Source organism: Phyllostomus discolor, chromosome 3 (genome assembly GCF_004126475.2).
Source record: "Phyllostomus discolor isolate MPI-MPIP mPhyDis1 chromosome 3, mPhyDis1.pri.v3, whole genome shotgun sequence".
NCBI classification, from domain to species: Eukaryota; Metazoa; Chordata; class Mammalia; order Chiroptera; family Phyllostomidae; genus Phyllostomus; species Phyllostomus discolor.
Window position 1 is genome coordinate 92,594,110 of NC_040905.2, and position 12,343 is coordinate 92,606,452.

Here is a 12,343-nt window from a genome sequence, read left to right on the forward strand (position 1 = left end):
AGAGTGTGGGAAAGGGGCAGCAGGCGCACGTCCCGCCTCACAGGTGGCAAAGGCCTAAGAAGCAGGCCAAGGAGATGTACAAGGAAGATAAGGCATCAAACAAAAGCAAGAAGAGGAGCAGAAGGAACTCAAAGAACTAAAAATTAAGGCTGTGGGGAAGGACCACCTGCCCGCCCACAGGTGGAATCAACAAATCTGGCAAAAAGTGAGCGGTTCCTCGTGCCTGGGGCAGTGGTGACCCTTAATTCCATTCCCATTTTAAGATCTGGATTTCCTGTCATACCATCTGTTGCCATCTATAGCTAGGATGAATGGTTGCCTTGGAGCCTGTTGGTACATTTAAGAATTAACTTTTGTAAATCATCATCATCATCATCATGCAGTGGCTCATCTCTTTAGTTCTTCTCACCCAGCCATTTGGATCTGAGCTAGGAGATCAGAGTAAACTGAGCCCAGAACCCTGCCAAACAAGAGAATCACCTCGAGGTCTTTGTTGTATCCTGATCCTGTACCTCCTGTAATTAAACCAACTCATCTAGGGAGGAAGGAAGGGAGGGGCTCTAGAACAGCAGGCCTAAGCACCCAGGTCTGCCAGCAGGCGAGGTCTCCACCCCAGTGACAAGCAACACCAAGGTCTCGTACAGACAGACAGAAAGCTAATTCTATTTGTTAATTCAAGAAATATTCATTGAGGACTTGCTATGTGTCAAACATTGAGCTGGGCATTGTGAATACATCAAAGAACAAGACAGACAACGTCTCTGTGCTTTGGAGTATGGGGGTCAAAGGGGTGTAAGATCATGAATAAACACGCTAATGTAATGGTGTAAAACGGCATACAGGAAGTACACAGTGTGGAGAGAAAGGGGAATGGGATGACAGGTTATATGAGGTGCACTTTAGTAAGGAGCAGGGCAATGTCTCCGAGGAGGGATTGGTGAGCTGAGATGTGAAGGATACACAGGAAACAACCAGCCGAAAGGATTCAGGGTAGTATACTACACAATTGGTCAGCAAGTGCAAAGGTCCTGAGGCTGGTAAGCACTAGAGAGGAGACCTGGGTGACTGGAGTGTAGTAAAAGAGGGAAAACATCAGAAGATGGGGCCAGAGAGGTTGGCAAGGAGGGCTATATAAACTAGGGCAAAGGTTTGGATTTCATTTCAAGGGCAGTGGGAGCTCTTAGAGGGTTTTAAGGCAAGGAAATATTACCTCATTCATATTTTAAAATATCATTCTAGCTGCTGTGGAGAAAATGGATCACAGTAGCATGAGCACTTGGGTGGATGGGTGGTGAAGCCAAATGGCTGTTACAGAGAAGAAGGACATAAACGAAGTAAAAGGGGATCCAGAGTCAGAGGCCGCAGGGCATCCAGGTGGAGGAACTGCATAGCCCAACTTGTCTGCAGACTTCGGCAAACAACGGAATCACCCAGAGGCCTTGTTACAACACAAATCTCTAGGCCCCAGTCCCAGAGTTTCTGATTCAGGAGAACCTGGATGGGCTCAAGAATTTGTGTTTGTAACAAGCACTGATGCAGCTGGTCCGGAGACTGGATACTCTTTGAGACCCACTGAAAAAGGCAATTGGACGCAGCCCCCTGGGGCTCTGGCACCTGTTTATATCACACAGTTAACTCTGTGGGAATGATTGGGACCTCTCAGGGACTTAAAGTAGAGAAGCGCAGGGGTCCAAGGACAGCCCTAGGTTGTCCTTGGTTGATGTTTACAGGTTGATGTTTACAGGTCCAGAGATGGAGGACGACCGAGAAGGGACAGCCAGTGAGGCCAGAGGAACAGCAGGGGAGTGTGGCGACTAGGAAGCAGCAGGAGGCAGCCCTAATTCCTGGGCTCTGTGAATATGTCACTTCCATGGCAGAAGGGACTTTGAAGATGTAATCAGAGCCACGTTCCTGATTATCCAGGTGGGTCGAATTTAATCATATGACCCCTTAACAGCAGAGAACTTTCTCTGGCTGGAGTCAGAGATTGATGCAACAGAAAAGGAAGCAGGAGGATTCCAAGCATGAGGAGGATTCAGCACTATTGCCGCCTCTGGGATGCGGGTCCCATATGCAAGGATGGGAGAGAAGCCTCTAAGAGCTAACTGTGGCTCCCTGCTGACAGCCAGGAAGGACACGGGGACCTCAGCATTAGAGCTTCAAGAATCTGGATTTGCCAACGACTTGAAAGAGCTTTGAAGCGGATTCTTCCCCCCAAAGCCTCCAGTCAGGCTAATGCCTTGATTTGAGCTGAGAGAGACTGATGTCAGACTTCTACAGAACTGTGAGAGAATAAGTGCGTGTCACTTTAAACAGCTAGGTTTGTGGCAACCTGTTATGACACTGGTAGAAAACATATAGAAGCCAAGAGAAAACAGTGTTTAATGGTCAGAGAAGTCAGCTTCAAACACTGACAAGAGTCCAGGAATCTGAGGACAGAAGGTGTCTGATGAACTTAGCAACAAGGGCAGTCTTCCAGGCATGGAGCAGGAGTAAGTGGCTGCACTGAAGCGGCCGAAAAATGATAAAGAAGGAGGGTGGAGATAACCCACTGCAGGAGGTCCAACCCTTCCAGCTGGAGGCTGTTTCTGGGGCCTCGTGCTCACCAGGGCGCTCCAGCCACGTGACCCACCGAGAATCGCCCCTCCTCATCACGTGCCCCGCCACACACTCCTGCACCACGTGCTGCACAACGTTCTGCACGCACCCCTCTACGTGCCCCAACGTGCTCTGCGCATGCCCATCACGTTCCCTGCCGCGTCCTCCCTGGCCCGAGGACCGTTGGCTGCAGTTGGGGAGTTGGGGTGAAACCATGAGCTCCCCCTCGCGGCCCCTGAACGGAATGCCCGGGTCCGGGGCAGAAGGCCAGGTATAAAGGAGCAGCTGGGCTGCAGCCTTCGGAAGTTCCTGGCGTCACCGGCATGGGGCGGGTGGCCGGGCTCGTTCGTGTGGCCATGGTGGGGAACGCCGGGACTCCGGGAGTCAGGCGAGGGGTAGGGGCCCCAGGCCTGCTGAGGGCCCCGGCGGATCAGGGGCCTAGGCGCTGCCGTCCAGATGCAGTCGGACGGCTCTGAAGCCCGTTTTGTTCCCCACAAGTCTCCTTACCAGAGGTTGAGTCGGTGGATGCTGGACATTTCCGGGGACCGGGGTGTGCTGAAGGACATCATCCGAGAGGGTGCCGGCGAGCTGGTGACCCCGGACGCTTCCGTGCTAGGTATGGCCTGCGGTCCTGGCGCCATCTGGCCTCAAGAAGCTGGCAATACTAGAGCAATGGTGGATTCATGGCACTTTATTTGGGGGCAGGGGAGGCTACGTTTAAAAAAAAATAACATTTTTATGGGGTAGAACATACTTTGTTAGAATTCGAATTTTCAAGGGCCAGCAAGGGGCCCCCATGTCCTCCACGTTAAACAAGGGGCATGCCAAGGCTCGCCGGGCAATTTCCTGATGTGCAGAGCCGAAGGGCAGGCATCCAAACGTTAAGCAAAGATTTGCTCCTATCACTCAAGGTGTGGGGCAGTTGTAGGGCATCTAATTCTGTTGTTTTTGTGTGATAGTTAAAGAAATGTGACGTTATAGAGGTGAGGGTATTGGTCTGTTTTTCTGTGTCTGTCTCCTCTGTCCTAGTGAAATATTCTGGATACCTGGAGCACATGGACAAGCCTTTTGATTCTAACTGCTTTAGAAAAACTCCTCGGCTCATGAAGCTTGGAGAAGGTAAGTTCACATTAGGAGCTGGAAAAGGAGGGATGGTTCGGGGAGATTAGTGAGGGGCAATGCCCTAGGGCTGGAAAGCTGTCCAGGACATTGGTTCTTTGAGTCAGTTTTTCTAAACCAGCCCATTCCCTCCTTAAGAACTAGGTATTTGGGAGATGTCCTACTGGCAAGGCTGTCTTTGCGTCCTGACTTAACCATTGGGCATTGTGTTTTGTTGGTTTATTGAGTGAACATCTGTTGAATGCTTACTATGCACAACACATGATGAAGAGAGAGGATGTACCCAGATGATTAGATCATCTTTGCCAGTGTGGATTGATTCACGTTCAGACAGCTAACCTGGCAGAATCGGACAAGTTCCTGGGACGTATAAGCAGTGTTGTAGGAGTACTTAATGACGGCACTATAATTCCAGCTGGGCAGATCAGGGAAAGCTGCATGGAAGAGGTTGCATTTGAAATGAGCACTGAAGTTTGAGTAAGATTTGAATCAGGGCAGAAGCTGGGCATGGGAGGGGGAGGATGATGCTGCAGGAAGAAAGAACCACGTGAACAAAAATGCAGAGGCTAGAATGCTGCAGAACCTAGAGAAATAGAGTTGGAATGGCGGTGATAGTGGGAGACACTGCTGAAAAATGAGTTGGAACCACAATGCAGAAGGCTTGGAATATGACGTGGAGATATTTGGACATAAATAGAACTTGCTAGCATTGGAACAAGATATTGGGCAAGCTTCAACCAAGGTTTTTGCCCCTTCTTCCAGATATTACACTTTGGGGCATGGAGCTGGGCATTCTGAGTATGCGGAGGGGAGAGCTGGCTAGGTTTCTGTTCAAACCAACCTATGCCTATGGAGCACTGGGCTGCCCGCCCTTGATCCCCCCAAACAGCACCGTCTTGTTTGAGATTGAGCTGCTTGACTTCCTGGATTCTGCTGAATCAGACAAATTTTGTGCCTTGTCAGCGGTAAGTTCTGGAGCACAAATGTCAACACTGCACAGAAAGAGTGTCCAGTTTGTGTTTTGGGTAATTATCATCTCTGCTGGTGGTTCTCTGGCCCAGGTTCCGCCCCTGAGGCTCCCGTGTGGTGGTTGTGGTGGTCTCCCACTTCCTAGTCCTACCCCTCTTCATGTTGGCTCTTCTTGTGTGTGGGTAACTGTGCTAGGCCAAGCTCAGGCTGTGGATTTGTTATGGACACCAGTAGTTTGAGCTGATCTTTTAGTCATCCTTTGCTTACTTCTCTCTGCAAGACAGTGAACATTGGCTTCTCAACATTAAGTTTGATTTCCAGCAAGTCAAGCATTATGGTGGCTCATAACTAGGGTGATCATATAATTTGTTGTCCAACCCAAGACACTTCAGAGTGAAAGGGACTATTGACTGAATAGGATACCAGGACATCAGGTGGTAACTGGGATAGTCCCAGGCAAAGTGGGATATACGGTCTCTGTTCTCTTGATTCAAGTGTTGCCATTTCTTTGTTGCTTCTACTTAACCCCTCCCATAGAGATAGGGCTTCTAATCTCATCAGAATGTACTCTTGGTCATTCTATCTCACACTGACTATATATGTGACTTTAGATGTCCACCCCAGGATTATATCTGTATATGATGTTTACCCAGCTAAACTATCAGCACCCCAAGTAAGGGACCTTTTCTTTTTTCATCTTTATGCAAAACAGGTTCTTGCAGATCCTGGGTCCGAACTCTGGTATACTGATTGGAGCAGGTTGGAGCGGGGTCAGGGAGGACAGGACATATGTGTTTAAAAAGAAGCTCTATGGGTGATTTTTTTTCTTTTTTAAAAAAATTGATTCTAGAGAGAAGGGAAGGGAGGGGGAGAGAGAGGGAGAAACACATCAGTTGGTTGCCTCTCACACGTGCCCCAACTGGGGACCAAACCTGCAACCCAGTCATGTGCCTTGAGTGGGAATTGAATCTGCAACCTTTTGGTTTGCAGGATGATGCCCAACCAACTGAGCCACACCAGCCAGGTTCTATAGGTGATTTTGATATATACTCAAGATAGCGCATTGTGGCTGTAAAGATCAGTAGGGCCCTGGTCAGACCAAGACCTGTTAAATTCTGTTGAATAAATGGTCCTGATTTTTGTGCTTAACAAGTTCCATCAGTTTCTAATTCCATGGAAACTGCTGCTTTAGCGAACATCTCTAGGAGGACTGTGGATCTCCCTTTGGCACTTGGCTATAAAGTGGGTGAGTGCAGTGATAACATCAAACTGCCATAGCTTCCGTTGGGTTTCACAGAGATGACCTCTGCAGAGGCACATAGACCAGTGCTTGGCACACATACATCAGTACACAAAAGTGCACACTCTGAAGAAGAAAGACGGAACCGGTGTAACTACACTTGCATTGTGGTATTGTGGCTTTCAGTTTTCTCGCTGGGTGTTTTTGTCTTTGGTCTTCAGGAGCAACAAGATCGATTTCCACTTCAGAAGGTCCTAAAAGTGGCAGCTACTGAACGAGAGTTTGGCAACTACCTTTTCCGCCAAAATCGTTTCTACTATGCCAAAGTGAGATATAAACGGGTAAGGATGCTTAAGAAGTATGTTTAGATCCTGAAATATTCCGTTTGAAAGACACAGACGGTCTCTTTCCCTACTCTTTCTGTACAGCCGTTAAGAAAACTTGCATTAAACCTCCGCATGCTAGACAGCTAGGAGAGGGGACAAGGTGTTTTCGGGGGGCCTGGTGTCCTGTGTCTGGTACTTGATGTCTGGTACATGGGTATGTTCAGGTTGCGAAAATACATTGAGCTGTACACTTACTTTTGTACTTATGTGTGTTTGTATTTCAGTAAAAATTTTTTAAAATTCTCATCTTAGTGTTAGCTCCTCTACTAACTGATTTTTCCACCCCTCCATAAACTTTGCTGCCTTCATTTCCTGTCTGACAGTGGAGATTCATCTGATTCTCTGAGGTGACTCCCTGCTCACCAAGCTTTGTATTGTGCTCTGGCTTCTCCTGTGGGTTATGCGCACTGGGATTCACTGTGCTGTGCAACTGGGTAAATACTCCGAGTACCGAGTGTGCCAGCCTCTGGGCCTTAAGTTCTAGACATAAATGGAACAGAGTTTAGAGTCTAGGGATAGTCTGATTTTACATCTCATTTGCATATGGAGCCTAAATCATTCCGTATTTGCACTCAGCTGCAAGCAACAGAATCTTGAAAAACTGGTCTTTAAGTAAACAATATATTTAATTTGTCCACACATAAAAAGGGAGGCAGTCCAAGGCTGCGTAGCAGTTCCGTGAAGCCACCAGCTTTCCAGGTTCCTTCTTTCTGCTCAGCTACCGTTAAATGCGTCCTTGTTTTTCCTCCTCATGGTGGATGGTCAGTCATCTTATAGCATCACATGATTATGTGGACAAAGAGAGGGGAGGAGAGTTTGGTGTGTTCATTACCTTTGTATTTCATGGGCCATGTTAAATGTGCACCCTTAACTGTATAGGAAGCTGGGAAAGGTACTTTTTAAATTAGTACACTGCTGCTTTGAATGGAATGGGAGTAATTAGGAGACAAGGAGGGGAGTAGACATTGGGTAAGCAGCTAACAGTGTCTGCCACATTTGGCTTATATGAATATGCTGCAGAGAAAAGAGAGCATGCTCATAAAATCAGGCTCTTAAGCCTGGATAGTACGGATTTCAGCTGATTAGGTTGTATCATGGATACTATTTGTAAAGTTTTTTGAGAACTTCCTCACTTGAGAAACATTTTTTCTCATAAAAACAGATCATTTTTTCCATCACTTATTTCCTAGGTCTGATTCCCTTTGCAGATACCTTTTAATTACATCTGTTGTTTTTCTGGTACTCTGAATTGATAAATGACATGATTTAGTTGCTCTTTTTGACATTTTTGATTTCTCATTACAGTAGGTGAGGCTTTAGTTCTCACTTCTGTTTTCCCAGTATTGTCATAATTTTAAAAATCAACATTTGGTCTTTCATAATTGAGGTTGTGTGATACTATATACCTGCTGAGCCAAGGTCTTCACCATGCTTACTTGTGCAACAGCCCCCTTCTGCCCCTTGAATCGCCTCTTTTTTGCCTAGTTTTCTCTATACCTATCACTGTTTTTTCCTAAACACCCTCACAGCAGTAGAAAGCCTCTTCCAACACTACTTTCTGTGCCCAGCAGTGCCGTCTTTTCTCAGGACGTTCCCACTGGACTCCAAGTCAGACTGCAGCTCCCCGGGCCTGCTGTGCAGCTCCTGTCCCAGGGCTGCCTCATGAGATTGGTGGATTGCCTGTTGTTCTTCTCAGTTTACTCCCTTGTTTTATTGGAGCACATACATCTTCGCATGTCTAAAAATATTCTTATTCTTTTTTTAATATATTTTATTAATTATGCTATTACAGTTGTCCCATTTCCCCCTTCACTCCCCTCCACCCTGTACCCCCTCTTCCACCCATATCCCCACCTTTAGTAATGTCCATGTGTTATGTTTATAAGTTCTTTAGCTTCTACATTTCCCATACTTTTCTTACCCTCCCCCTATTTTCAACCTACAATCTATGCTACTTATTCTCTGTACCTTTTCCCCCTCTCTCCTCCTCCCACTCCCCTGTTCTAACCCTCCATGTGATCTCCATTTCTGTGGTTCTGTTCCTGTTCTAGTTGTTTGCTTAGTTTATTTTGGTTTTGCTTTAGGTGTGGTTGTTAATATTTGTGAGTTTGCTGTCCTTTTACTATACATGTTTTTTTTATCTTTTTTTCTTAGATAAGTCCCTTCAACATTTCATGTAATAAGGGCTTGGTGATGATGAACTTGACCTTACCCGAGAATCACTTTATCTGCCCTTCATTCTAAATGAAAGCTTTGCTGGATAGAGTAATCTGGGATCTAGGTCCTTGTCTTTCATGACTTGGAATATTTCTTTCCAGCCCCTTCTTGCCTGTAAGATCCCTTTTGAAAAATCAGCTGACAGTCTGATGGGAACGCCTTTGTAAGTTACTGTCCCCTTATCTCTTGCTGCTTCTAGGATTCTCTCCTTCATTTTTACCTTGGCTAATGTAAATATGATGTGCCTTGGTGTGTTTCTTCTTGGGTCCAACTTCTTCAGGGCTCTCTGAGTGAGCTTCATGGATTTCCTGGAAGTCAATTTCCTTTGCCAGAATGGGGAAGTTCTCCTTTATTATTTGTTCAAATACGTGTTCAATCTGTTGCTTTTCCTCTTCCCCTTCTGGTACCCCTATAATTCGGATGTTGGAACGTTTAAAGATGTCCTGGAGGTTCCTAAGCTTCTCCTCATTTTTTTGAATTCTTATTTCTTCATTCTTTCCTGTTTGGTTGTATTTTTCTTCCTTCTGGTTCACTCCATTGACTTGAGTCCCAGTTTCCTTCTCCATGCATCTTTCTTCATCTCTTTTATGGTAACCTGCATTTTTTCACCTAATTTGCGCCCAAAATCAATCAATTCTGTGAGCTTCCTGATCACCAGTGTTTTGAACTGTGCATCTGATAAATTGGCTATCTCTTGGTCGCTCAAAAGGATGAGCTCTGGGGCATTGCCCTGTTTTTCTGTTTGAGACATCTGTCTCTCTCTCTCTCTCTTTTTTTGGTCTGGTCGCTCCTGTGACAGTGAGGGGTGGAGCCTTAGGTGTTCGCCAAGGCTGGGCACCCCAGTCGCTAGATTGTGACGTTGTATGTGGGGGCTGGGGGGCGGGGAGGGAACAATGGCAGTATCTCCCTTCCCCTGGGATCTCAGTCCCCCACCCTGGGATCCTGGGTTGCGCGCTCTGCCCTGGTCCACAATCGCTGCCTCACTGGGTCCACCAGCTGCCGCTTGCATACTCAGTGTCCACCTGCTGCGATCTTGTGCTCCCTGGATGGCTAACACACTCCCAGTTGCCTTGGGTGCCCCCGTTCTCCCTGCTCTCCTCATGCCACGCCCCACGCCTGGCTCCTCCTCTCCGCCCCTCCTACCGGTCTGGATGAACAGGTCTACTTCAACTTTTTGGCTGTCTGACTTCCATGTAGATAAATTCTCTATCAGTTCTGGGTGTTATTCTACCTCTGAATTGTTGTTGTTCTAATCTTGGTTGTGTGTGGAGGTACGGTGCTAAAAATATTCTTATTCTTATTACGAGGTTTGTCCAGAATGTATCTAGCCATGTAATATGAAAAATAGACAGTTTATTGAAGATACAAGATACAAGAAACATTGTACAAGGGACAATGGCGCCTCGGTCCCTTTCAAAGTAGTCACCTTGGGGCCTCACACAGTTCTCCCAGTCACCATCAGCTGTCCAGTATTTTCCTGAATCTCATCAACGATCTGAAATCTCTTCCCTTTCAAAGGTGATTTTAGTTTTGGGAAAAGCCAGAAATCGCAGAGTGCCAATTCTGGGCTGTTGGGGGGCTGAGTCACTGAGTATTTTGATGTTTCTCCAAAAAACCTCCCCATGAAATGTGATGCATGAGAGGGTACATTGTTGTGATGAAGCTGTCAGTCATCATTTGCTCATAGCTATGGCCTTCTGAATCATCCAAATAGTTTCCACAGAGGGATGTTCAAGCTTAGTGCAAAATTTGATGTAGATTAGTTGCTCTACTTGCTCAGTCAGGTTGAATGCGATGGCCACACAGTACGCATGCTCACTCAATGGCATCTACTGCCCCCACTGACTAGCACAGTGAAGTCGTCATTGTTCACGCATGTGCATTCCAGTCCACTCTCCTTGGCTACTGGGTTACATTGAACTTGCACATACTGTCCTCGTTATGTTAAAATGGCTGGACCTTTTCTGATGGAACTCGTATACTTTATACTTCACACATAACAGGTAACATGACTGAGTACAGAATTCTAGGAGGCAGAATTCAAGTCACCATTCCTCAGGTTTTGAAGAATATTGTTCCAGCTTTTCGACTTGTCTGATACCAGTTTGGTTCCTGTTCCTTTATACACAACTAATTTGTTCTTCTTGTAGAGATTTAAGCATCTTTTTTCCTGTGTTATTTTTAAATTTTACAGTAAAGTGCCTAGGTGTGCATGTTTGTGTTTTTAAATTTGTTATATTGAGCTTTTGGTGTATCACTTTACTCAGGAAATTTGTCCTCAGCCCTGGGAAACTTTTGATCTCTTTGATAATTGACTCTCGTTTCTGTCTTCTCTTTTTTCCTGGAACTCCTTGTTAATTGACCATCAGACCTCCTGCACTGAGCTTCTAGATTTCCTTTTTTATTTTCTTCCTCCCAATTTCTGTCTTCCTCCTTTTTATTCCACTGTCTGGGAGCTTTTTCTGGACTTTATTTGCCATTTTTTCTAGTAAGTCCTTCATTTTTTTTTAACTTTCGAGAGCTCTTTGCTTCCTTTTTCCAGTATCTGTTCTTATTTCATGCATGTATTATCTGTTCATCTTTTCAGAGTATTGATTGTAATTTTCAAGTTTTCTTTTTTCATTTTCCATTTGCATCTGAGTTTTTCTTAAAACCTCAATCCTTTTTCTGTTTGTTGGGTTTTCTGTCCATTAGAGACTGTGTCCATTTGCATTAGGTTTGCCTGCAAGTCACTGAGACTCGTAATAAGTGACTAAAAGATAGATATGTCTCACTCATGTGAAAGGAGGGCTATGTAGCTATGCTCCACAGTGCTCTCAGTAGCTATGCTCCACAGTGCTCTCAGGTTCCCAGGCCTGTTCCATCTTGCTCTCTGCCTGTTTCTAGGGTGGGGTTCTAGGCCTTGTGGTCCAGGATGGTGGCCTCTAAGTTCTAGGCAGTAGGAGGGAAAAGAGGGCTAAGGGCATGTACCTGTGACACTTGTACTGAATTATGCTTCCCAGGGTCTGTTCTCTGGGCCATAACCAGATATCAGGAAGGCTAGCACACCTCTATATTTGGGTTGTACACATTCCCAGAAAAAAAATCCTACTACCATCGAAGAAGGGGGAATAGCTCCTAGGAGATAGGAGGCCTCCTCTCCCACAGAACCTTTCCCCAAATGTTTGCTTACCTTTGGCTGGCCATCAGGATTTGAAAGAGGCATGAAAAGCTGATTGGAAACTCGAAGTCCTTGATGGGGCAGGCTGCACTGTGATCAGATAGACTCCCACCTACCAGCGTGCAGGTGCTTGCTCTGGGGACATTCAGTTCTCTGTCTCCTGCCCAGGGTAAATGCTAGCTACCAGTGTCCTGAGAGCAGAACAGGGAAACAGGACAGAAGGTGTCACTGGCTATTATTGAGACTGTCCTCTAATATTCCTGTTACCATTATACCTTCTTCCTGCCCTCTGCTCTGTATGCTGTCCCTGAATTGAGAGCCTCTTCGGTTCCATTTCTCTAGAAAATAGACACTACCGATTCCTGAGGTAGTGGGAAGGTGTGAGCATCTGGGCCCATCGGGACAGAGTGGGAGGAAACGGTCAGTGTGTCCTCCACTATCCAGCCCCACTTCTGGCTCCGATGGCTCTGATTCCTAGTTTTAATTCCAGTTCCCAGGGCCCTCAGGCCTCTGAACCACAGACCAGCCCCTTGTATATTGGTACTCCTCTCTGCCAAGTCAGTCACAACACTGTCACCCATTCTGGACACATTGGATTTGTCACTGATCCTCTTCCTGTTCTTTGTTCTTGTTGGACTCTGCCTTTCTGCTACT

At 46.2% G+C, this 12,343-nt stretch overlaps 1 protein-coding gene across 1 annotated transcript in view; it reads left to right on the forward strand.

Annotated features, from left to right (window-relative positions):
• Positions 1-2,760: 2,760 nt before the first annotated feature.
• FKBP6 (FKBP prolyl isomerase 6) overlaps positions 2,761-12,343 on the forward strand; it is a 36,607-nt gene continuing 27,024 nt past the window's right edge. The window contains exons 1-5 of the mRNA XM_028525149.2: positions 2,761-2,869; positions 3,097-3,214; positions 3,628-3,717; positions 4,480-4,682; positions 6,148-6,267. Coding sequence (XP_028380950.1) covers positions 2,813-2,869; positions 3,097-3,214; positions 3,628-3,717; positions 4,480-4,682; positions 6,148-6,267 — 588 coding nt within the window. The 5' untranslated portion in view covers positions 2,761-2,812. The remainder of the gene's footprint in view (positions 2,870-3,096; positions 3,215-3,627; positions 3,718-4,479; positions 4,683-6,147; positions 6,268-12,343) is intronic.